This window comes from Strigops habroptila, chromosome 3, assembly GCF_004027225.2.
Source record: "Strigops habroptila isolate Jane chromosome 3, bStrHab1.2.pri, whole genome shotgun sequence".
NCBI classification, from domain to species: Eukaryota; Metazoa; Chordata; class Aves; order Psittaciformes; family Psittacidae; genus Strigops; species Strigops habroptila.
Window position 1 is genome coordinate 16,462,655 of NC_044279.2, and position 26,637 is coordinate 16,489,291.

At 42.4% G+C, this 26,637-nt stretch overlaps 1 protein-coding gene across 1 annotated transcript in view; it reads left to right on the forward strand.

Annotated features, from left to right (window-relative positions):
* Positions 1 to 26,637, forward strand: part of GRAMD4 (GRAM domain containing 4) — a 76,863-nt gene that overhangs the window by 2,126 nt on the left and 48,100 nt on the right. Inside the window, exon 2 of the mRNA XM_030479357.1 lies at positions 23,909 to 24,119. Within this exon, the coding sequence (XP_030335217.1) occupies positions 23,909 to 24,119 (211 nt within the window). The remainder of the gene's footprint in view (positions 1 to 23,908; positions 24,120 to 26,637) is intronic.

Here is a 26,637-nt window from a genome sequence, read left to right on the forward strand (position 1 = left end):
CGTTGCAGGTAAGCTCTTGGAGGTGGTTTTGGCTGACGGCAGGTGGAACTAACCTGAGCTGAAGTGTCAGACTGTTGCGTTTGGTATTTTTTCCTCTTTTAACTGTGGTCTGCTCCATGCGTCCTCAGTCAGGGGAGTGACTGTTGAGTGGCACGAGGGAGGCTGCTACTGCTTGAACACACATGTGCTGCTCCTTGGCACGGTACCGCTTCTGCTGTGGGTGAAGGCATCACCCAGGCTTAGACCTCCCTGCTGGCTGCCTTGCCAGCATCACTGTGGCCTGGGGACCTGACCTCAGTGCCTGTGAGGGAGGGAGGAATTAAGGGCAGCAGCTGGGAAAAGCTTGTCCTGGCTCTGCTCTTTGCTGGGAACCTGTTTTGGAGAGACTGGAGGAGGGAGAATCCCAATTGAGGAGGCAAAATCAGGGGGCTGACACACAGACCTGCCGTCTTCCTGGCTGGAAGCTAATTCCTGGTGATTTACAGCAGGTAGCCAGTGCAGAAGCTGTTCCGTGGCCCTAAACCTTGTCCTCCTCCTGGCGTGTGATATTCAAAGCTTGTAGGAAATGAAGTTCATTATAAGAGTCAATGTCTGGGGCAATATTGGATGCTAAAGAGATTCAATATTGTTTGAGACCTGGGGGAAAAAAAATCCAAACAACACACGTTTAATATTTTATTTTGGTAAGGGAACTTATGCAGTGTCTGAGAAGTGATTAGTGCTGCTCTTAAAAGTCAGGTATACATATGACATGCATACATGTGATACTACATACGTGTGTTGTGTCTTCAGCCTTGTTGACTGTTCACTCTTTAATACAGAGACTTCAAAGCTAAGGAGGAGCACTAACTGTTTAACTCCCCAAACCATGACAGATCTGTTGGAAAATTAACAGAGACCCCATTTGACATTTTGTCTGCTTAAAAGTCATGCTTTTTTGCCTTGGTCACCACCAAACCCATAGGGATTTTTGAAGATACAAGACCGTGTTTTGTGTACAATATGGTCTCATTAACAGTTTCACGGTGAATATCTTTTTATTTAAGTAATGGATCACACTTCCTGTTGTTTTGTTTCATATAGATCTGGAAAAGAAACACTCTTCAGGAATGATTGAGTCAAGTGCAATGTGTACCTCGCAGAATTTTTGGGGTTAAAGCTATGTAGCTATTCAGTGGCCTGTCCTAGTCTCTTCCTTCTACTCCTTACCCCCAGTATTCATCAGGCTTAGCAGTGATACTCTCTAACTTTGAAGTCCCTAAAGCCCTGGCTGTTGCCAAAATACTCCAGTATTATGTGCAGAGAAATCTGCCATCCCAAATTGGAGGCTCTCTTGTCCAAACCTGACTGTGTCAGGCCCAAATAAAGTGCACAATTTTCTAGCTTTATCCTGTAATGCTGTTTTGTTTTCTTTCCTACATAGATTTTTCTCAGTTAAATGATATCTGCATCCATGCTAGTAATTTCTCTGACTTCCTCTAGTGTGTTATTTTTATGACACAGAGTTTTGTCAGAGGGAAAGCTTTTGACAGTAAGTACTTAATCAGGGTCTTCCAAAAGAGATTCTCTCTCTGCCCACTGCCCTGGCCTTGCAAGGTGCAGGTTGATCCGTGAAATAATATGTGCGCAGAAATACAGCTACTTAATGCAGCTTTTGGGTCATAATGTTGGGTGCTTCCAAGGTTTATGTATTTTCATCTTTCAAGTTTCTGAACAAATGGAAGTTTTTTTAATCTTGTGGTCATTGTCATTGATATGGGACACACACACACACGAAACAAAGAAGTTGGGCCTTTTCCTAGGAGCTCAGAATTTATTAAAACAGTTAGAGTTTAGTGTGAACTCACCTTAAAATTTAATGAGTTAGTGCTGCTTTTTGTTATGACATAAGAAAATGAAGTAAGGAGTCTTTGAAGCCACTTCAGGCTTCATAAATATTAACAGGCTCTGCAGTCTTCACAGAGAATAAATTCTGGATGTTTTTTCTTCACCCTAATAGTACAGTTTCTTTTGCACAGTAAATCTTGCCTTGACTAAACTGAAAGAGCAGTTACTGGATGCAAACCAAAAATACTGTATTTGTGGTTAGGTTTTCCCCTCCTGGCTTTAACACCCAGTTCTGTCTCCTGGTACATACTCTGGTAGCAATAAATTTAATTCCATGACACATAAGACCAGATCTCCAGAGGTGCTTGAATGATTGAAGATGCAGGTTTTTGCTTCTGAAAATAGTGGAAGGTAAAGATTCCCAGCATGTTCAGTTGTGTTTGGAAAATCATTTCTATTTGCATCTTGGGTCACCATATGTGTTTAATAGTTGCCTGCGTTAATGAGGAAAAAAAAAGAACGCTGGCAGAATTTTCTAAGCATGCCTTGAGAATACTTAATATTGTTTCTTTTAGTTTAAAAGCTACATCTGCATCTTAATGGAACTGAAATTCCACTTTGTTTCTGCTTCTTGCAAATCCCGAGTTAATGCAGAAAGTTCTTTGTGATGGTCTGTGGAGAACATATCATCTGTTCTAGTACACATTAAAAGAGTGCATCAGACTTACTGAAAAACTTGTTCAATGTGTCTCGTGGGTGACTGAAGAGAGCTAGTCTTTTTTTATTTCACAGAATGGCTGAGGTTGGAAGGAACCTCTGGAGGTCATCTGGTCCAACCCCCTGCTCAAGCAGGGACACCTAGAGCTGTTTGCCCAGGCCCATGGCCAGGCAGCTTTTGTATGTTTCCAAGGATGGAGACTCCACAGCCTCCCTGGGCAACCTGTGCCAGTGCTCGGTCACCCTCACAGTGAAAAGGTGTTTCCTGGTGTTCAGAGGGAACCTCCTGTGTTCCAGTTGTGCCCATTGCCTCTGGTCCTGTCACTGGGCATCACTGAGAAGAGCCTGGCTCTGTCCTCTTTGCACCCTTCCTTCAGGTATCTGTGTACATTGATAAGATCCCCTGCTGGAGCCCTCTCTTCTCCAGGCTGAACAGTCTCAGCTCTCTCAGCCTTTCCTCACAGGAGAGATGCTCGAGCGCCTTCATCATCTCCATGGCCCTTTGCTGGACTCTCTCAGTATGTCTGTGTCTCTCTTGTACTGGTGCCCTCAGAGCTGGATACAGTACTCCAGACCTCACATTTCACAGTATGCTGTAAAAATAAGAAACTTTTAAAGTAAATTTTGAGCATATTTTTTTAGGATGCAGGTCTGAGAGGTCAGTTTGGAGCCTTCAGTCACTGATGCAGCTTCTCCGAGTGCTTTTGCTCTTCTGCAGGGGCTGATGTTCCTTGTTAAAAACCCCAAATGCTCAGCGTTTTCGTGATCAGTGCAGGTTTTGACAACTCTTTTGACCTGTGATTAAGGGATTTATGACTAGGTTTGCTGCTTACACATGCCTAATAAGTGTAATCATTAGATGCTGAGTCACATGTGTATGTGTGTTTCTTGGGGTGTATTCATACAGACTGCTGTCTGAAACAGAGCTTGTTTCAGTTTTGAGTGAATGCTTGCTTACATTTGTGAGAGCCTATCCTTGCTGTGGGCTGGTTTGGTCCTCCAGCAGCCATCCCATGCTGCATTGTAGTCCATTGGGCCTGACCTGCCTACTCCATGGGTACTCTCTACATTACTGCATTTCCCTTGTGACATGCCTGAGGTTGAATATGTCTGTAAACTAATTTAAGTGAAGTTTGGATGATTCCTTACTCTACTATGGCTGTTTTGTATGCTTGTACAGATAACTCAACATTAAATATAGAATATGTAAACAGGGTTTTTATTTTTAGGTCAGCATTTCAGGTGCAGAATAAAACTGTTGGTGTAATGGTGGTAACACTGCTCATGGGCAGGAGGGAGAGAGGAGAACAAGAAAATAGGAGAAGGGAGGATGGCTTTAAACTGAAAGAAGATAGATTTAGATTGGATATTAGGCAGAAGCTCTTCCCTGTGAGGGTGCTGAGGCGCTGGCACAGACTTTTCCCAGAGAAGCTGTGGCTGCCCCATCCCTGGCAGTGTTCAAGGCCAGGTTGGACACAGGGGCTTGGAGCAACCTGGTCTAGTGGAAGGTGTCCCTGCCTATGACAATAGGATTGGAACTGGATGATTTTTAAAGTCCTTTCCAACCCAAACCAGTCTGTGGTTCTATGAAAAAGGCATAAAGCACAAAATTATCAGTTTATCCTTGGGATTCTCATCAAACTTTGTGGGAGGGAACACTCATTTCTTGACCATAGGGTGTCCCTGCCTCTGTATCTAGGTGTGTGTAGTTGGTTAAGATGTTTTTTTAAGGTTCTTAAAGAATATAGCAAAATTATGTGGAAAAAACAGTTAGTTGCTTGCCTTCTCTATGTCCAAATACAGTGGTTAATAGACACATTTTAAATTTCCATAGTACTCCCCTGAAAGTAACTGCACAACATGAGAGGCCTATACTTACCTTAATTAAAGAGAACAAATCCATGCGCTCCATGCTGGCCTGATGTATGCAATTAGTGACTGAGTGAAATTAGTTTCCAACTGCTAAAACCGTCTTATCAGAGCTCTCGATAGGACTGTCAGGAGTTTGTATTAGTATCTGGTATTACTAATGCTTGGCATTTTTTATCATGTTGTAAAAGCCGCTTGTTCCTTCAATATTCGTTTTGCGTATCAGATTACTTATATACAGAACACTTCAAATTCACTGGTTTGGAAACCAGCCAGTTCTCAGAGGCTGAAAATTGGTACCAAGCTTTTCAATGAAGGATACAGAAGCATCTTGAGATGTTCAAATAGGGTTTATTTCATAACCTGTTAGCTTAAATTTTGGAAAATGTCTTCTTCAAATTAGAAATGTGTCTGCAAAAGAGAACTTCTAGAGTTTCAGCTCTAGAGCTAACTTCAGAAATAAGTCATCGAACCTCTCGCTGTGGATTTTACTACCTGAGGCTCCACGTTCCTTCTACGTTCAGGAAATGGTTTGTGTGTTTTTCTCCCTCTCTCTCTGGCTCTCATCTCTGCATTCCCAGGTGTGCACAGTAACTGCATTTTAAAATAACTTGCTGCATTTTTCAAGGTTAACAGCATGTTGTAATTTGTGGGGAAATGTAGCAGGGCTACAGAGAGACGTGTGGATTTGTAACTGTCAGCAGTATTTAAGCAGTGTCACAGCCATAGGGATGGGGAAACGTGAAGCCTCTAGAGAAGGATCTCCTAAAACGTGGTTTGGAGGCCATGCATAGTCCATGGTGCTGTGTTTCGAGAACAAGGGTATCTTTTTCCATCTTGCCTTTGGTAGAGTTGGTGACATCTGTAGCTGTACGGCTTCAGGGTCCCTCCTAGTTATGTTAGGACCGATGTGGGTGTCTAAACCCTGTAATTTGTAGTAATTTACTACAGATTTGAGTCTAGGGAGCTGTATAGTTGTGTGCTTTGGGCACAAGCTGCTTCCTCAGACACTCTTGTATTAGTGGGACTACTACCAGTAGTAGATTTCATTCCAGGGACAGCATGCTGCCAGAAACTGGGTGACTTTATGCTTTCTGGGTTGACCGGAGAAAGTGGCATGCCCAGTTTGAGCCTTAGAGATCTGAGCAGCAGAGAAGAGACCAGTCTGAAAATATCCATAACCCCTTTCTGGGAGGGAAGGGAACAGTAGCCTGGCTGGCTATGGGCATTTTGTAAGATGCACAACTGTTGCAACAAGAAAAAAATAGCATGTGGAGCACCCAAAGATGAAATGCTGTATACCTTCAGTGTGATGTTCCTTGTACTTGCATGGCCCTCCATGAATATGACTTTGGCTACCTGATTCAAAATGAAGCTGCAAGGTGACCTGTAGTCTGGGATCCTATCTCTGAACTCACATTTGGGATGGGGCTTTCTTCATCCTTCCTCTTGCTCACCTTTTCCGTGTGAGACAGGGAGTAATGCCAACCTTAGAGCCATGCTTGAAGGTCCTGGCTGCTTCCTCTTGCTGCGTGTAGCTGAGAGATTCAATTCTCAGCAACTGCCATCCTGTTTGTGTGGGGCAAAGGTAGCTGTGAAGCATGGAACCTGAGAGCAGCAAAACATCCAAAGCATCCTCGTGTGACTACTGTTAGGGTGACTTTGGACTGTGATCATCTGATAATAGTAAACCCCAGCTCTGTAGACTGCAGTGTTTTACATCAACTTGCAAGGATCATGTCATCAGGAGTAGGAATAAATGGAGTCTGTATAAGTATGTTCTTTTTGTAGTCTGAGTTTTCAAAGCATTAAGCCACTTTTAAGCATCATTCTGGTTTGATTAACTTTATATTTCTTCATACTTCTGTGGTGCTTTTATCCAAGATCTGCATTCTCCTCTTAAAGCCTAATCTACAAAGTAACCCAAAAGATGTCACTAGGTGTCTGAGACCACCTTTTGTGTGAAAATGCAGTGTGGTTTGGTTTTGTGTAAAACCCTGCACAGTCTCAGCAGCTCTACGGGATCACCTAGGATTGTGCAGAGAGGAATGTCCTTCCCCATAAGTCATGGAGCTACAAGGACGTGTTGATCCTTTAAGAGAGCTGCCAGCTGCTACAGGGTGCTGTGCTCCCAAGGTTTTTCTAGAGATGTAAGAGCTTCCTGGAAACTTGCAGTAATTTAATACCAAGAGTTTGCAAAACCCTGCAGAAATGAGGGCTGTGGTCTCTTCCGATTATCTGGAGCCAGCCTGGGGTTTGTTTCAGAGAAATGTTCTGAATATAAAGCTTTTGATACTTATAAAAGAGTCTGGGCCTGTTTCAAAGGATTTTGTCTGCCCTCCCTAGTGGGGTTGCTTATGGGACTGATGAATGTATGCACATTCAACAGCTCTTATTTTTACTTTCAGCTGCGGGAATAACCAGCCAAAGTGGGAGAGTTCTGACTTCCCCAGAAAACATTTTTACAGCAAATACACTTCTCTCAAGCTACTTCTGATGCTTTCCTGTTTCTTCCAGTAGTAACCTTTCCCCACTTTGAGGGCTCTGCCAACGACAGTTTCCTCTAATGCTGGATCACTTAACCCTCTACAGCAACACATTGAAAACAAGTGAGGCACAAATGCCATTTCTTGGAATATTTTACAGGAGGAATCGGGAGCTCACTTTGCTTAGTGGTTTGAATTTGTCTGGTGATGCTCTCTGGCCCTCGGCAATCATCTGTTAAAGCAGAGCATGTGCTTTTTGAAAAAGAGACAATGAAAGGCATTTTCAGTCCAGTTTTCCTGGTGGAAGGCAAGCCTGGCTGTGTCCACTTCAGATTTCACTTGGATGTATACATCTGTCCTGGTTGGAGACTGTGGGATCTATTCAAAGCTCATTTTCTGTTTTGTTGTTAATACTTTGAAATTGCATAAGTATTTTCTTTTCTTTAGAGACAAGCTTCAAATATTAAGCTCTTATCTGTGACTCATTAGTCTACTGTTGGTGACAATTTAGTGCCTTTGTTAAATCGTGGAAAATCTTTCCATGCAGTTTGAATTCCTTATTGTCTGAAGCAAACTACATCTGTTTATTTTACCCTGAAGGAGGCTTTCTTCTCAGCTGGCTAAAAGTTCATCATAATATCTGAGAGCTAATAGGAAAGTACAGCACACCTCACTCGGTGCACAAAAAGCTTCATGTGTGTATTTAACTGCTGAACAATTGTGTTAGATGAGTTTTGGAAACACTACAGGACTGACACAAAGAACAAAGTGTCTGTTTGCCTTAAAGGTGGTGATTTGCTTTTTTTACTTTCTCCTCCCTTTTCAAAAGCTCCAACTCAGCCAAGTGTTGGTAGTTAAATAGACTGGTGTTTTCTACAGCTTTTCTTGATTCAGCCATTGAATTGCCATGAAGATAATACTGCATTCTTGTAAAAGTCAGGAGGAAAGTAGGTAAAGATGTATGTACTTACTGGAAATGCTAAGAATGGGTTGGACCTTGAAGATGACTGACTGACCACAGATTGCTCGTTATCGGAAACAGGAGAAGAGAAACCGTGTTTAGGAAGCAGATGCATCGCTGGTGTTTCTGAACCATGGAGGAAGTGCCCAACACCAACTCTTGATGCAGATTAGCTACAAACATGTAGGTTTTCTTTCTTAGAAGCTGATAATAATTTTTCTTTTAAAATAAAGATTAACCAGTAGATTCAACTCCTTTTTGCAGAACACAGATGTGTTGTCACTGGGTTGTGGGAGAGAGCAGAGTGCTCTGCCGGGCAAGGTGGAGACAGGAAAGCTCACTTGGTAGTTAAAGAAAGTCTGTTAAAGAAACAACCTTTATCTAAAGGTATTAAGTTGTGTTAAGTTCACCCTGACATTCCTGAAGGGAGATGGCTTCCTCTCCGCCCCATGTGCTCTTGTATGCAATCTGATGTAGGAATGCCAGTATGAAGTGGTCTGACCTCTTCTGTAGCATTTACTTATGTACCAAATCCAAAGGCTTTTTTTCTGTATGTGTGTGAAAGGTCTTAGGGCTGGTTATACACAAATTGGACCCAGCTTCCTGATCTTGCCATCTGTTGTGATTCCCGGGCAGCCAGAAACCTTCCCTCTTACTGGAAAACATTCTAGTTCAGAAGAACTGGCTTTCATGTGCTGTGGGTTGTGTGGCTGCCTCCTCTGAAGGAGACCTTGTAGCAGGGTGTGCTTTTATTCTGCTTGTTGCAGTACAGCTGTTGGAGGCCTGACACTTCTGGTGTGCTGTGGGCCATCAAAACTCAGTGCAGCAAAAAACCCCCCGAACAGTCCTTGATTAAAACTGCTGTTTAGTTTCTGAAGATTTTGTGCTGTCCTATAAATAGAAGGGTTTGGCAGGAGTGTCGGTAGGGTATGAACTATCCCTTCATTGTGTGTTTGCAGCTTTTCTTTTCACCCTAAAGACAGCCTGTCCCTATTTCTTGTCATCTCGTCTTCTATGACTTAGGTCTTGCTTTGAACAGACCCCCATTTACAGCCGTCCAAGTCCCTGATCAAGTCTAGTCAGCCTGGCTAGATCCTGCAGCTGGATGAAGGCCCCAGATGCCTATAACAAAGAAATCCAAAGATGTCATCTTTCTTTTTCTTTATTCCTTCCTTTTTCTTTTCTTTTTTCCTTTTTTGTTTTGCATTCAGCGAATTTGGTGCTCTGTAGTTTTCATTTGGGCACAGATGGGAGCCTTTTGGAATCCCTAAAATATTGAAGAATAATATGGTATAATTGTTTTTGTATTAGTTTTTTTAAACAACATTTAACAATGGCAATTATATAAGCAAACCAGAGGTAAATGGGAGTTCAGTGCTAGCTGGTGGTTCAGTTATGTCCTGCAGTCTTCAGCATGCTTGTGTTACTAATGCAAAAAGTCTCAGAATCCCAAGTTTCCATGACTTAGAGAGACTGTATGTGTTAAAACATTTGTGCAGTGTAAACAGAAGGCTTGATATCCCCAAACCAGAATTTGAGCCTGATTGGTAATTAAACTTTTAGGATCCTTCTTGAAAAGTGAAGCCCACAGTTTAGCTTTTACAATACCAAGATTCAAATATGTGAGTATTATTGAAGTAATAGGGAATCAGAGCTGGAAGAAGTCCTGGTTAAGAGTCTGACAGAAATGTCAAAGATGGTGCTCTCTGCCTTTGTTTCTACTCCTTCCCCCACATTTTCCAGGGAGTTTTTGGGAGGTCTTTTGAAGGTCTATGGGTGATCTCTGGGCTTCAGCTGGTGACATTGCCTCTCAGTTTTACCATGAAGCACCGGTTTCTCTCTGGTTTTGACTTGGAAAACCAAACCATTTCTTAGGAGTGGATGGATAAAGAAAGGTGGGAGGGATCTCTACAGAAATCTCCTTTGTGAACTTAGGAAGCTTTGAAATGGGCAGAGCTGATGCGATTTGATGGTGGCTTGTCGGGCAGGTGGGTGCATGCAAGGAATAACACTCCCTGTCCCCTCCTTCTTTACCCCAACTGTAACTGCACAGAAAGATGCACTGTGTGGATATGGCTTTTCTTCTTCAAGTACTTTGACCTTTGGACCTTTATCATTGGTAACTGAACTGTCATCGTGGCATAAATATGTCAGCTCAAGGAGTGCAATTCTGGCCCTCATCTCAGTCTTAGAAGCAGATGTAAATGCCATCCTGTAGCTGGCTTTTAAGTTGCTTCATCTGAAACGATGACTGAAATAATCTTATTTCTTCTCCCTTGGTTTCTTCACTTTGTTACAAAACACTCCGTCCTGCTATCTTTGTGTTAATTTAAATCTATTTCAAGTCTGAAGGCTCAGCAGTGTGCCAGGTTGCTATTTACTGTCATTGGGTTTGTATCATCTTAGCAGCCTGACAGGCTTCGCGGTGTATTTGTGACATTTTGAGACAAGAAAGTACTTCATTTTGAAATAGAGCATGGAAAAAGTATGGTAGATCAGAGTGCTTGTATAGGCTTGGTTAATAAACCAAAAAGCTGATACATTATGTGTAAACACCATTGGATTCATAGGCTACCCTGTATTTAGGATCAAAAAACCAAACCAGAGAAGACTTTTTTCCTGCCTTTTCCTTGTGTCCAGTATATCTCATGTTGAAACATAGTGGAAACCTTACTAATATGGCTCTATCAAGAGAAGAGCTGGCTTCTCTTGAGAGAAATGCTACTTGGCACCTAACTATACTTTGGTGATGCTGCCAATAGCAGGCTCCCCCTCGGAAGAGGAGGGGAGCTGTGTATGTTGATGTACCCTGGTTTATTTAAAGACTTGCTATAAGATATCTTGTTCCAGTTGTTTCAGGCAGCTTCAAAAATGTAGTTAACTACTGAGTATATTTTTTTTTTTTTTATCATCTGCAGCTATAGGGCATAATAAGCACCATTAAAATACCAATTTCCTACGAATATGGCCAAATTAGTAAGAACTGGGCTACTTGATGGTAATAGTCTCAGCTGGCTGGTTTACTTGTTAGGAAGAGGTTTTGTATCTTCCTTACATCTTACGTAATGCATCATTTCCTTGTTTTCTTGAAATTATGGATTTTTTTGGTTTAGTTTTTCTCAACCCTATGCATGCTTTAAGCCTCAAAGTTGTTTATAGAATATGGCTGCATATCTCCATCTTTCCTCCCATTCCTCTGTCAGTCACGCCTGTAGCCGTGCATGCCAAGCTGCTGAAGGTGGAGAGCCAAGCTGCTCCGTGTGTGTCTGGAAATGAGTGGGTTAGGATTGCTGCCTGGAGTTCATCTGCGGCAGTGCTGGGTGTCTTGAGTGATGAGTTATTTTGGTTTTGTTTGCAAAATGAAATTGGTTTCATGAGCTAATGAGATTTGTGAGAAAAGAAAAGAATGCATGGGAAACTTAACTGGAGTAATGTCTTTTATCTTTTTTTTTTTTACCCTCTTTTCTTTCTCTTCTGTGTATTTCCCTACGAGTGTCTGACTCACAGGCTGCATTATTATTTCTGAGGTTATTCTACTTCCCGGCATAGACCCATGCTGTCATCCCCCGTCTCTTAACTGCTGGTGGGGTGAGGGGACATCCTGTGCTCAACCTCACTCTCATACTTCTCCACCAGTTGCCTCTTTAACTGTCAGAACTGCTAAGCACCCACAGCAGCCTTTTCCTGGACTGGTATTCACGTATGATCCTCTACTGAGAGCAGTTACTGGTACCACCAAAATGGTAAAAACTGCTGTTTCAGCAGCAGTTGTTACTATGTGCAGAGGTTATTGGGAAAGAGCATGGAGGAGAAACCGAGACTACATGTGCTTCTTAGAAGAATCAGGTTTAACAGCAAAGATTTCCTCTTTTTTCTGCTGTCCATAGTATATTAAAATCAACATGTGAAATGAACGATCTGCAGTTATGGCAGAACACTCAAGCAGTTTACTAAACAAAAGAGTTAAATTGCAGGACTGTGATTATATTCGTTATGACTCCTCTAGTTTCTCCTAGGGTTGGATACTCTGCTGCCTGGTGTGGCTGTACCAGCTTGGGTTTTGATTGTGGATTTTTTTTATTTTTTCTTTTAATTTAGGATTACAATTGTAAGCATGGAGAGAAAGGGCAGATATTCTGCCTACTGATGGAATGATGCAGTTTGAAATGTGAGGGAATAGAGGTTTGCCCCTGTAGTGGAATTACCTTGAACAGCAGGGCCTTTCAACCTTAAGCCTGCCATGTTGCTGTGTTAAAGTCAGTTAACTAGCCGAGTTGTTGAAACTTATTGAAACAAGTAATTCCAGTTCAGAAATCAAAACTATCTTTTTGGTACTGTGCAGCAGTTCTGTCTAGAGCAAATGCACCAACAGTGTAGATGATTTACGTAAAGGGTTGCACTCTGAAGAAGTGCAGGAGGGGTCCGCGATACCTAGAGGATGAGTTTGGTGCTTTCCTGTGTCACGCAACTTCCTCTGCTATTTCCAAACTGTTATGTGGAGAAAAATATCCCCCTTCTATTTCGACAGGCTGTGTGGGTGGGATGAAGGAGGCTCTTTTCCAGAGTGCTTCTCTCCAGCAGAGCTGCTGTTCATGTTTCCATCGGTCTGGTGGGAGCTTGACCTTGAGTTTTTTACTGTGTGATATAATTTCAAGGAATAGTTTACATGGCTTTTACAAGCAGCTGTGTAAAACAGACAGTGCCAGAAATGAAGCTGATGCCTGAAGCCAGACTCACTGTATGAAACTTGCTGTTTCTCTGTTACTCCTTCATTTGACTGACTTGGCTAAATCCCTTCTTCGTGTGTCATGCAGCGTAGCAGTCTTTCATACGGTATCCTTTTACGTGTTATTTGTGCAAGTTTTTACACAGTACTTCATGCCCCTTCATTTAGAAGTTGACATGATGAGGAATTACAACACTACAAGCTTGCATAATCCACAGTGTTATTTTTTTTCCTGTCCTATATTTTCTGTGCCTGTAGCACCAACATCAGGAGCGTTTTCAGGTTTTTTGTTGGGAAGACATGAGAAGGAACAGAATGAGCAGCAGCGCTGCTTTTGTATGGAAATGTGTGGGATTTGGGGATCATACACATTGTTTGTAAGGTCAAGACCAGTATATAGGAAGGAAATTAAAGGTTCTTAATTATAGTGGTGGTTGTAATTGGCATGTGCTAGCTATATCTTTATAGTTCTTCATGCACCAGCGATGTTAAACTTATTTACCCATGTGGGCAAAAGTTAAAAAACTTTAGTGAATTAAAATTATTTTCATGACTGTATGGCAGTGGGAGAGCTACTGATGTTTGGTAAATGTTCAATTCCTTCCCTTGGCTGTGTCTGTCATTGGTTTCTCTAGTCAGCATATCTGAAACTTGTTTTTGATGTGTTTTGGTTTTGCAACTTAGGTATTTCCGAGGCTTAATGAATTCTTGGATCAGCAGCAGAATAGTTGAAGCTTGCAGAAGCTTCACCTGATAGTTGCAAAGTGTCGTACCCAAAACCGTATCATCCTGGGAATCTTCTGCTGATGAAAACTTGCATCTAGATGGTTCATGATAACTTGTTACTCACAAAGATGTTAATGTTGGCTTCTGCAGAATTGTCTCCCTAAACGGAGGGAAACCTCTCAAAGCAGATCATCTTGGTGTACTCTGGCCCTTAGCCTTGTTCTCAGTGAGGTGCACCAATAGCTGAATGATTTGGGGAGTGTAATCATGCCCCTGTGGTTGCTTTGTGAACAGAAAAGGAGTAGGGGAGTTCATTTTATCATTGCGATGTATCACAGCAGTTGTAGGTCTGCAGTTGTTTGCCTGATAACTTCAGTAATTCCTTCTGTATGGTCTTGCCATAAATGAAATCATAACGTGTAGGTAGCTTGGTACTGTGGCACATGTGAAGTGTTGCTCAAACATGCAAGTTGCCTGTGCATGGTGCTCCACATGTTAGTTGGTAAGGGCTGGGTCAGGCTTCTCTTTAGCAATGTGTTGCATGCTCTCTGCTGTGCTCAGTGGAGGTACATGCACTTCACGGAAGTCAGCAGAGGCTACAGTTGTTAGCTGTGAGCTATTTCCTGCTTCAAACGTGTACCTCTTAGTTAGAAAAAGGAATACATAATCATTCTTCAAAACTAGACCATGTTATATACCTTTGTTCTGTTTCTGAAGGTTGCTGGGCGAGCTACAAGCAGTCACCCTGAGCGGATGAAGTACCTGCCTGCTGCTGAGAGTCTTCTCAAAGAAATAGCTGCATAGACCTTGGAAGGCTGTTCTAAAGTGTGTTTCTCTAAGCCTGCGTTATGGTTCATTTCCACACTGTCTTGTCTTTTTTTAGCAGTACCCCCATTCTCTGATTTATCTGTATTCATCATCCGAAGATGATGAACATGTAGTTGAGATTATGAAAACCATCTAAACCAGGTAGAACTACATTGGTCTCAATAACTTGTACTTTTTTTACTGGAAGAGATAGAATTAAAATTCTTCTTCAGGGATGGCAGGCCTCACACTTTCTAAATAGCGATCACCTTCCGTAATAAACTTACTAGTCTGAATAAGATGTTCCATGCTAGCACGTGTACTTCTGACCTTAAACGCCTATTTTAAAGCAGATTGTAAAAGGCCAACTTCATTCTGAGTGCTATATCAAGCTAGGCTTCTTACATTTGAGCAGTGAAAGAGGAGATATATGCAGTGATAGCCTAATCTTACCCTGTGTTAATTGTGTCTCATCCTTTCCCCCCACCCATCACCTCCATGTTTCTGTTTTTATAGGCACTTACGGTGCTTGCTTATGCCAGTGCTTGCCCTGTACTCCGGCTTCTTACTTGGTTGAAGCCCAGCCAGACTGAGCTACCTTGTATGTGGAGGCTCTTGCTGAGCTGGTGATGCTCATTTTCCTGTCTTTGCCCTCAGCTCCCCTGACTAGTAGACAAAATTCAGAGTGAGGAAGCAGAAAGCAAGCCTTTTGCCAGTGCCAAGCTGTGACAAGCTCTTCCCACATCCTCCAGAGGAAGGACTGAAGCTCTGGTGTGGGACTGATTTCTGAAATGTGCCTCATGGCAGCTTCACCAACAGCAAACGCTCTTTAGGGTGAGGCTTTGCAGTTGCTTAACCTGATTTAAGTGCAGGTGCCTGCTGTAAAAGAATGCTTTCTCCCTCTGCCCATGACCACATACGTTTTCTGTGCGGGAGGCATGACAGCTCTAATAGCTTGTGCAAGCGCGAGTGAGGCTGCATAGCTGTCTGCTCTGATTAGACTGACTTTGCCAGAAAACAAAAACAAAAATCAGTTGCATCAGCAGCGAGCTGATAAACTGCATGAGTGGTCAATTGACACAAAGGCCATGGCAGAAATCAGTGGAGTTGCTCCCTTTGGTGTCAGCCTGTGAGCAAGTGGGCTTCAGGCTTGGCTGAGCTCAGGATGGGTATGCAGCAGGGAAGGGAGGGGTTCACCTGGACTACAATACGATTTTATTACTGTCACGGCATCCTACCCCCATCACGGGATATCTGCCAAGCAGAGTAGCTGGAAAACCCCGGTGCTGAGCAACTGCTTGATGCCCCATGGCTTGAGCTGGTGGCTCCTCCAATCTATGTATGCTGCTTGAGCTGCCCTCTGCAAGCAAAGTCAGTTTCATGCAGGGTTTTAGGTGCTGCTCTTCCAATGGCATAGTAAATGTTTCACTTTTTTTTTTTTCCTCACACAGGTGTGTTGTGGGAAAATGAGCTTTATCTTCCTGTTTTGGGAGTTAAAATTTGTCAGTTTACCAACTTACAGAGGGATTAATGTAACAAAGCATGCTCATTCTCGGTTTTATGATGAAAGAGAGATAGAGGCGTGCACGGTGTCAGTGTGTCTTTGGAAGGGGTGTGGTTTTGGAGGTGTGATGTTTCCAGAGTGATGTTAAGTGGGGCATTAAGTACGAAGTTCAACTTGCACAGCTGCTCAGCTCAAACAGTTGATATCCTCACTTTCTTCCTTGGCACACTGGTGTGTGACCTGTATGGATAGGTACATGTGTGTGATTTGGGGTGGGTTTTTCTGTGAGCCCCTCCACTCACAGTGTTCCAGTGATAATGAACCCAAGGCTCCCCAGTTTCGGCTGACTTGGGCACCATCCGTGGCAGTGGGAGCAGGAGCTCCCCCGTCTCTGTCCTTTGTGGAGCGTTGCTGAAGGTGCTGCCTCCTCTGGTTTGCTGAAGGGCCTGTCCTCAGGTGGTCGAGGGCTTTAGGCTGATGCTTTGCACAGGTCTGAAACTTTGCAGGAGCTGAGTAGCTCATTTGGGGAACCTCTGCCTTAGAATGTTTGCCAAATATGTCTCAAGTACCTTCTGGCTGAGGCAGGTAGAGAAGAGAGTCCCACAGCCCCGTGCTGCCATGTTCCATGTCTCCAGCCCCTCCTGTCCGCAGCAGCTGAGCTGAAGGTTTTGAAGACCAGTCACGTTTATTGTACAACCCCGACTTGTCTCCCAGGCAGCTTCATGTTGTGAGCTGAATGACACGTTCATCTCTTTTGGGGGAAAGAAATAGATTTTAACCTGATGCATATTCATGATGGTGCATTATGGTTGCTGTGACAACCTCACCGCTGGCAGCCGAGATTGGTATGTTGAACTTCTGTCTCCGGTCCCCGTGTTGTACCTTAGTGCATGTTACGCAGCTTTCCACTGCTTTTTCCCCTTCCCTCCTCCCCCCAGTCAGTGGACAATTTAAATTGTTTCAGAGTTGAAGCTTAATGAATAGCTCCATCTAATTAAGCCTGCAACACCGAAGCACAACTTCCTGCTCATTTCCGACCTGTGTTAATCGAGTGTTGCTTCTGCCAGCAGTCCATAACACAGAGGAGGTGATTCTGGTGGCAGTTTCTTTGTTCATCTCCTTTTAAACTCAAGGGAAAAATAAACATGAATTACTAAGCATAGTGTTTCTCCACACTGTAAGTAGCCTAACTGATAATCTGGCATGCAAAAAACCCCAACAAAGTCTATCCCCCTACCCTATCTCCATCTAGTCTAGTCTAAGTTTTAAGGACTCCTGACCCTGAAAGGGTTGGGGGCTATTAATAGGTGTTACTCAAAACCAGAAAGCAGTTTGCTGTGTATGTGCATTACAACATGTTATGACCCTGGGGCCAAGGGTGATGTAATTGGAGGAAGACTTTACCAAACGGTGATGCTAAGGTGGTGACTAATTTGAGGATGAACCTGTGATGGGTTGAGCGTGCAGAGAGCTCAGCTTTGAAGGTCAAGGCCTGCGTGCCGGAAACTGAGGGTGCTTCCGCAATGCTTATAACTCTTGGAGAGTGTTTGTAAACTGTCCTTGGCCGGTCCAGCTGGGTATTTGGCCCAAAGTATTGCTATTTCTTGGTTTCCAACAAGAAATGATGACATCATTCTGTACGGATAACACACTGTACAGTCCTGGGTGATAGAAGTCTCACGCAGGCACCGTTCATGAACGGGCTGCATTGAGTGAGGTTTGTGTCCCACCTGTGTGCACTAGTGTCTGTGTGCTTTAACAGTCTCGAGTAAAATTTGTTGAAAGATGCCAGCTCCATGTATAGAAAACCACTCCCTGTTGCTCAATAAGAGACGCTGTGGGTAAGGTTTGGCTTTCTTCACAGATGTGAATCTTCTGGAGAGCAATTTGGGAGAAGTGTGTGCACGGGGGAAGAAAGCTGAGCAGACTCGGAGCTCTCAAGTGCATTCAGTTGATCTTTTTCTGGTTTCTGAAATATTAATAAGTACAAGATGTTCAGACAGTGACTTGAGATGAGATTCTGTCCATTAAAATGAGAAATGAGGGAATCATGGAGCAAGAGGGAACTGTTTCGGCAGAGCAGGATATAGAGCTGGACTGTGAATCTGTTGTAGAGGCTTAGATGTACCCTCTGAGGTTTCCAGTTTTAGTTAGACGTGTCCAGAAAAAAGCACGCCAAGCTTTGTTTCCAGGATGAGTTGGTATGTGGATGGCCTGTGTGTATCTCGTTATATTCCTACTCTCCTGTCAGCTCTTCTAGGATAATACGCAGGAGCGTTTCAGTGAAGAAGTAATAAATGCCTAACATAATCCTGATACTTTCCACTCCCTCAATTTGCATGCCCCTTCCTCCTGATAAGACCAAAACATTCTGGTGTTGACACTGTGTCTGTATTTACCCATCCACATACAGCCTGGCTTTTCTTGGATGCCAGAGCTCTTATCTCAGACTTCTGCATAAAGACATTTTGAGTTTGAAAGAACAATGACAGGGGAATAGGGTGTAAAGATGAGAAGTAGGGGTATGTTAGATTTGCTTAAACTCCAGTGTCATCTTCAGCTTTCAGACATGCCATTTTTCTAGCAAAAGGAGCATGTCTGCTTTGAAGGTTACTTTGCTGTGTCATAGTCTTGTATGGCCTTTTTGGCCTGAAATGCAATTCATCCATGATGTTTTAGTAGGTTTTTTTGTTGTTTCTCTCACCACAGGCTCCAGATGAACACTTGCTGAGGTGATGCTATTTGACTTTGTGTAGCAGGTTGTGTTTTGTTAACACCTAAGGAAAACTGAATTGCTGTGTTGCAAAGCACAGTCCTTTCTCTGAAAAAATCTGAATTATATAATCATAGAATGGGCAAGGACATCTTCAACTAGATCAGATTGCCCAGAACCACATCCAGCCTGGCCTTGCATGTCTCCAGGGATGGCGCATCCACCACCTCTCTGGACAATCTGTTCTAGTATTTCGCCACCCTTGTTGTAAAGAATTTTTTCCTCACATCCACCTTGAATCTCCCCTCCTTTAGTTTAAAACCATCACCCCTTGTCCTTTCTCAATGGACCCTGCTGAAAACTCTCTCCCCATCTTTCTCATAGGCCCCTTTTAAGAACTGAAAGACCACAATTAGGTTTCCCTTCTCTTCTCCAGGCTGAACAACTCCAACTCTCTCAGCCTTTCCTCACAGGAGAGGTGCTCCATCCCTGTGATCATTTTTGTGGCCTCTGGATCTTCTCCAAGAGGTCACATAAAGATTTAGCTGTTCAATCTGGCTGGTCTGCCAGGCCGTGTACTCTAATTCAGCGTATTCTTGTGTAAAAACTAAATGCAACCATAGCAAACCAAAACCTGTAAGCCACTTGTAGGCAACTCTGGAGCAAGTTCAGGTGGATTTCAGATAGCAGTGCTGCACTGAGCGCTGCCCTTCCCTGAGTTCCCTCCTCCCTTCTGCATCCCAATCTCGTCCACATTTGTGCAAGAGCAGAGCATGGCAGGGGCAGTGGCGCAAAGGGATGGGGGGTGCCCATAGGAGTAAGCTCCATAACCGAGTCCCTCCAGACTGCTCCGGGCAGGCCTGGCTCTTGTTCCCCGGCAGCTATTTGTTTCCTTGCTGAAGCCTCTCTGTGAACACAGGCAGAAAAAGCTGTGCTAGAGCTCCTTGTGATTTTTATGTGAAAGTTCAGGAAAACATGATTTTTCTCTACTCAGCATAAGTTTAGAATGTGTGCCTATGTTTGTTTGGGGTTTTGGGTCATTGTGTAATGGTTTAAACTGAACATCTGACTGTTATTTGGGGGTTAATTGAGGGTTTTCGTATTAGGACCAAATAAAGTCGTCTCTTCTCTGGCCCTCTGTAAAAGGAATAAAACCTCAGCTTTGAGGGATTTGCTTTAGCAACTAGATACAAATGATAATTAAAAAAAGCACCTTTAAAGATGATTCTGGTTTGTTTTCTAAGTCTGAAAAAGACCATTTTAACTAATCAAGCCCTGTGTACATAAACCCTTGCCTATTTTTTTACTAGATGGTTTGGGTCTTCAGGATAATTTTTACAGGCTGCTGTTTGATTTTGCTGGTTTGACCTCTGCTACCGTAACAACAGAAATAAAAGCCACCTTCTTGAAAACCTGGATGCCTGAATAGGCTTGTTTGTAAGCATGTTAATGTAAGATATCCTTACTATATTACAACACAGGTCCTCCTAGTAGTATTAAATCTAGTTGAGGTGCAACAAAGTAGGACCTAAATCAATCTTGCAGAGTTAGCATCTGCCTTTCAGTGCAGCACTTTCTGTTATAGCATTTAATGTGTGAAAGATCTCCAGTTGCTTACACTGATGGTAGGGTGTTTGTATGCAGAAATAATCTTGATTGGGGAGGATGGATTTGATTTTTATTTTGTTCAAATTAATTCTTTGCAAGCATGATATTGGTCTTAATTCTTATTTAAAGCTTGTTTGTTGTATAGTAGTGAGAACAGTTATTGTCACATGAATGTGACATTAACATACATTGTCACATGTATGACAGTGTTGGGAAATGAGAATGTTTACAACACATAGAGCTAAAATATTTGTGGTGTTATTGTAATTTCACAGTATCTGTGTTTGAAAGAGGGAGATGTGGGTCTGCCTTCACACTCTGAGCTTTGCACGTGCAAAACTACATGTTGGTTTTGATGTTCCTGGTATGGGGAGTTACTAGAAACAGCCTGAAACTTATTGCTGAACCAGCTGAGTCCAGGATGGGTAGTTGGGAGAGAGTGAGGGGATGAATAGCTATGATGATGAAACAAGTGTTTTAATATTTAGTTACTATATTTTACAGTAAATCTGATTCTAGATCAGATTCTGGTCTTAGAAAAGCTTCCTCGAGCTTATCTAAATTTGACCCAAGTCCCTTGGAATACAAAATCTCCAAGCAACTTTTTTCCTGGTGAGCTGAAACTGCTGAAATGTCGCCATATTTATTGACTTTATCTAAAAAAGAAGTTTCTAGCTGCAAGGACAGGCTGCTGACATAAAAAGCTTGTCTTGGATCGCGCATTTGGCTGGAGGCCAGATAATGACTTTCTATAAGAGCTTGTTGGCAAGCTTAGGTTTTTGCTTGGGTTAATCTAATGTAACTGCAAGTAATATGGAAGCCTGGTACATCCAAAACAATTTTTAGACAAAATGATCTTACATTTTTTTATATAACAGCTTCTTGTTCTTAGGACACTTAAAAAATGCATTGGAACAGGATTCTTTACTATTTTCTCTTTTACTGGTCAACCTACAGAATAATCCTTTAAAAATACTGACACTGATGTCATCTCTCTTTGATAGCCTCTGTGTTACAGTGTTTAAGCAGACTCTCTTCAGTGGAGTGATCTGTTAGTGCTTTAAAGAAAGGTTTGCATTTCTAAAAGACCAGGTGGTGACACACTGAAGGTTGGGTACATTAGTTTTACTGGTGAAAAATACCATAAATGTGTTCATGGGTACATTTGTTGGCTGGGTTATTCTGTGACCTAGGCTGAAATGCCTGAACCATCCTAGGAGGAGGCTGGAGTTCAGGACTTTGTGTTCCCAGTGTTCAGCCCAGGCAGTTGCACCACTGGGCCTTTTCACTGGCCTCCTGGGTCTTTCTTCACTGCCTGGAGGCAGAGCTTGAAGAGAAGGGGTGGAGATTGCTCTGTCTCAAGATGTTTTGTTGCCTCTCACTTCTTTTGTGTAAGTGAATGTGAACCCACTCTAACGGGAAGACTGAATTCAGGTCTTGAAATGTGCACTGAAGTGCTGTATATGCCACACTATAAAAAGAGGTCCATATCTACCCCTGGTCTTTGGGGAGCAGTAGATAGACGTTGCTTTAACTGGAGAATGATGAGGCCTCCTGATGCTGCCCCGAGCTGCAGTCATTATCTGCAGCCTTGATTTAACTGCTTCATCCATAAGAGGGATGGAGGTGGCCTGGCATGCGTACTTGTCCTCCATTGGTATGCGCTGATGACTGCCGACCAGAAAAGGGATAGCACTCTACCTTAGAATCATAGAATGGTTTGGGTTAAAGGGACCTTAAAGATCATCTGGTTCCAACCCCTCTGCCATGGGCAGGGCTCAAAAGGCTCAAAGGCCTGTCCAACCTAGCCTTGGAGCACTGCCAGGGATGGGGCATCCACGATTTCTCTGGGCAACCTGTGTCAGTATCTCACTACCCTCATAGTGAAGATTTTTTTCCATCCTTTTTATTTCTTTCTGCAGCTGTATCATTAACAGTGTAAGCACAAATGCCAAACAAACAGCATTTGTTTTACAACTACTTGTCTGTAGGTCTGACTTATGTGGTATGTAAGTCAAACTCGTTGAACACAGACGGAGATCTTTGAGATGGGAGGAAGCATGATAAAATCGTGCCAGTGCTTATCAGAGGTTTAAACTTCCCTGATAGCATTTGTTCTCCAGGTGCTATTAATAGTAAGGCCTAGAGATATTTCTGGATGTGATAGCTGACAAGTTTCTTCATCAAATAGTCAATGAATGAGCAAGAAGTGTTTCTATTTTAAACTTAACTTTGACAAGTAATAGAACTTCAAAGAAAAGTTGTTCATAGAAAATAGCTTTGGTGTGAGTTACTGTAAGTGATTCTCTGTAAGTGAAAGATTAAGCGCATGACTGCAGCTCGAAGTGTCCCTGATAAAGGAAGAGTTTTTTTGGGGTTTTCTGCCAGCTATGCTGTAGGGGACTTATATTAGTTTCAAACTTCTGTGTTTAAGCGAAGGGTGCTAATAAACCTTGGCAGAGGTGCAAAGTAAGGCAGATTTTGAGGGGAGCGATCTGGTTTGAACTTTGTGTGAATAGTCACTGCCAAAGTGTTAGGGTAAGCAGAGAATCTGCAGGGAAAGACGAAGAGCTCTGTTGAAAAGCGGTTTGTGTTAGGAGGTGAGAATTGCTTCAACTGTCAAGGCTATGGGAGCCAGTAGTAAAAGGCTCTTCTCGCTCTTTATTTATACTCCTGAAGTGACCCATGTCTAGCTCTGCCTTTGCTTTTTCATCTCACACCAGTGCCTGGGGTGATGTGCCATGAAGCTAAGTGTGCTCTCTAATGAAGAGCATAGCAGTGTTAACCATAGGGAAGCAAGGACAGTAGCAGGAGTAAGTGCCTCAAAATAAATTCTCGGCACTGCAGAAGGCTGTTTGGGAGAACATTGTGGCACCTTCCAAATGGAATGCTCTGAGCTGAGGAACAGAGTGATACACGTTGAGCATTGAATTGGACCGATTTGGCAGGTCTTGTTTAAATCAGAATTTACACAGTGCATTGTCTTGGAAAGCTACCATTACAATGAGTTCACATACATTAACTAAGCGTTCTTCTATTGTCTCTTAACAAGCCAAATGCTTCTCCTAGTATGATTTTACGATTTAGAATTTCAGTATTGCTCATGTCAAACGCTGTCATTGGAAGTGAAATGTCCCAGGCATTTCTCATTTCTCTGGATGCAGTGGCACCTGCGTGTTCTGCAGAAATACTGCTCCGACATTTCTTTTGTAGTAAAGTTTTGGCCATGCTAGTTTTATAGAAATGTGAAAGCACCTCTAATAAAGTGATTCTCCTTTGCATCTCAAAGGCAGTAATAGAAATCGAGCAAAGGGTATACAAGATTGTCACTAGTGGTAACTTTTAGGATTTTGGCAGTGCATTAGAATGTGGCTTTTATGGCCAACTTCAACAATCTCTACTTTTTGGTGGTATCTTCTGCATGGGTCTGCCTGTTGGCTTTCTTCAATAAACCCTTGGTACTTCCTCTTCTCTTAACCTGAAGCAATAGGGAGATATGATAGCATCCTTACTCTTTTCCTCCATTTTTTCTGGGAATTTAAAGATTGGTTGTGCAGCTTAGTGGATTTTCATGTCTTTGATTAGAAGCATCAGCAAGATGAAGAATGTGGACTTACCAGGTAAACAGTTTTTTGTTTCAGGTAACCTGTTAGGAACTGACTTCCTAATCTTTCTTTAGGCTGCAGGTTGTTAGCTTTAGACTTGCTCTAAAAATAGGCATGAGAAAGAGGCCATTTCCCTATTATGTGTGGGAAGATGGTAAATCATCAACTACTGAAAAACAAACCGTGCATCTGTTACACTGTGGAAAAAAAGTGCCTGTTAAAAAGCTAAGCTGCAGCATGTTTTCCCTTCAGTGGCAAGAAGGCCCTTGAAAGATGGTTAGAAGTAGTTAGTGATTAGAATGTGTGTTTAGGTTTAGTGCAAGCTTTCTAAAGTCCTCTTGATGTCTTGTTTCTTGCAGAGACTCCAACCGTCATGTTAAGGTAAAGCAGAAAAGTGCAGTGCTGAACATGCTAAAGAAGTTGGACAAAATAAGGTTCAGAGGTCACAAGAGAGATGAGTTCCTTGATTTAGCAGAGTCTCCAAATGCTTCTGACACTGAATGTGGAGATGAAATCCCGGTGAAAATACCTCGAACATCAGCTCGAGACAATGAAGAGCTGAGAGACCCTGTAAGTACTTGAGTGTTGTTATATTGTTATATATTTGTTAAGCAGAAAAATAACAGGAATTAGTAATTCTTTGTCCCTGTATTTTGGATTTAACATTTGAAGATTCATGGACTAAGAAGTAAGCTTCAGTAGTAGGCTTCCATTTTCTGGAAAGATCAGTTAATTTCTTAGTATTAGGGTTCCCTGTGCCTACAATTGATTTTAGATGTGGTGGGTTGACAGGTTTGTTAAACTTGGATGTGCTTCTGAATGCTGTCTGGTTTTTGTTTTGTTGAATTACTAATGAACACATCTGAAGGAAGGACTTGTTTTCAGTCTGAGGAACACAGATCTGCCCTAGTGGCACTGGCCAGGTGTTGTGGTTTAAGCTGAACCCAGGACACCAGGTCTGCAGGGCTAAGACTTATGGTGGCTTCATTAGAGCTAGAGGGTCACACCACGTTCTTCTTCACCGCAGTGTTATATCCAGTAATGCTTCCATGCTAGAGAGCTGGTTTAAACTTACGCAGGAGGTGCTAAAATCTTTTGGTACTTGTAAGCAAAAACATCCAAACAGACTTACCTTTTTAAAATACACTGTTTCAGGTAAAGTTAAATATTCGATTAAAAAAAAATTAAATCCTGCTTTAACTGTTAGAAAATGGCTGTGGATTCTTGAGCTTGGAGTGCAACAATTTAAGTTAAGACTTGTCCATGAAACTGTATTATAGAATGTGACTTGGAAGTTAGCATTTGTACTGCCCGATTTGGAAACTCACTGTGGAGTTTTTATCCTCAAAATATGGTCAGGCAGTTGTCTGAAAGCTCATTCCTAGAAGCACGGAGTTTGCTCACCAGAAGTTTTAAACTAAAAGACTTCAAACTGTATATGCTTAAGTATCCCCTTTGGGGTTTGTATCCTGTTCTGTAGCTAGTAGGTTTTTTAAATTTAAGTGGGCCTGTATGGCATCACATGCAATCCTGCTTATATGGAGCTCTTTTGCAAGAATTTTTTTTCCTGTGATCATGGAACAAACAAGTGTTAACGACAGTGCATTTTTCGGTCAAAAAAAGTCTATTGTATGCAAATCATCAAGCTTCTTGGACAAGGAAGTCTGTTGAATGCCTTTCCTTTGCTCTTATTATGCTGAAGACATCTGCCATTTGTTAAGATGTAAATACTGTGTATACTAGGACTAATCTATGCTGCTGCCCTTCCAACGTGGTATTTTCTGAAGTTTTTTGTAGGTAAATAGAGTCTTGTTTTCATTAAACTGAAGTCATTATATTTATGTGTGAAGAGCACACATAAATATCTATCATTCCATCTATACCATTGTATCTAATCAGAAGGATCTGGGTGGCAGAGCAAGAGGCTATAGAAAGATCTGTCTTGAACCCTAGATACTATTTTCTGCATTTATTTAAGAGGATAGTAGCTCCAGGGTGGTATGGCAGAGAGAATAGCGAGGTAAACCTCCAGTTTTGACTAGTTATAAAGCCTTACAGCTGCATATCTGTGGCGATGGTCTCTGTTTTCTCAAATTGCTGCCCTTCTGTAAACTGAAGGGAGAAGAAATAATCCCCTGTGCTACAGAGGTGCCAGGAGAAAAGAAAGTAATGCTTGTATATTTAAGTCAGTATTAAAACAGTGGCTGAGGTTGTGTGAACAGGGCAATTCTGAATTATGTCTCTGTTCTTACTGAGATCATGTGGTTGAATTGTGCCTGAATTGTTTTTAATTTGGTGACTAAAACTCAAATCTTAAATTGCTTGTACTGGGTTGTTTTCTCTGTAAGCATCTTAGTATTATACTTCTAGTACACTGATCATGAGAAGACCAAGTCTTGTTCGTTTCTTCCTTTTTAATACTTTTGGGAAACTGTTGAAAGCGTACAAAAGTCAATGCAAGTCTTGTGCCTGAATTGAAGTTATGCTGCGTGTCCTTTCAGATAGATGTGAGCAGTACTGTGCTTCCACTTCTGTTGCTTCACTGATTCCATTAAAATCTGAGTACAGAGCTCATGGGCTTCAAAGAGCAAGATTGGTGGCTTGGAACTGATCATAGGCATACAAAATTTGAGTGCTGGCTGCCTTATCTTCAACATGTAGATATCTGACTCCACTGTCTGCCATTCCCTTGACAAAGGCTTCATCTCTGCCCTTCTCTACTTCTTCCCCCCCACCCTTCAGTCTGGTGTATTATTCATTACAGAGCCATTAAAGAAAGATCTCCATTTATTAGAACAGTACAGCAGTGTCATGAATGAAAGGCCCTTCTGTACTGTGCCTCAAGAGTACATAGTGAACTTAGAAATGTGCACATTAGGTGCCTCTTCTTTATGTGCGTGTCTGAACTTGACAAGCATATGCAAAAACTTGCTACAAATGGAGGTTTTAGAATAAAAAGCCTTGTGTGAAAGCTTGTGATTGCAGAGCTGTGACCATCTGTAAAGAGCAGCATTCTCTGTTGTGCACCTCCAACAGTGAACATTCAGTCCTGGGCCACAGATGCAGCAGTGGGACTTAGTCCTAACAC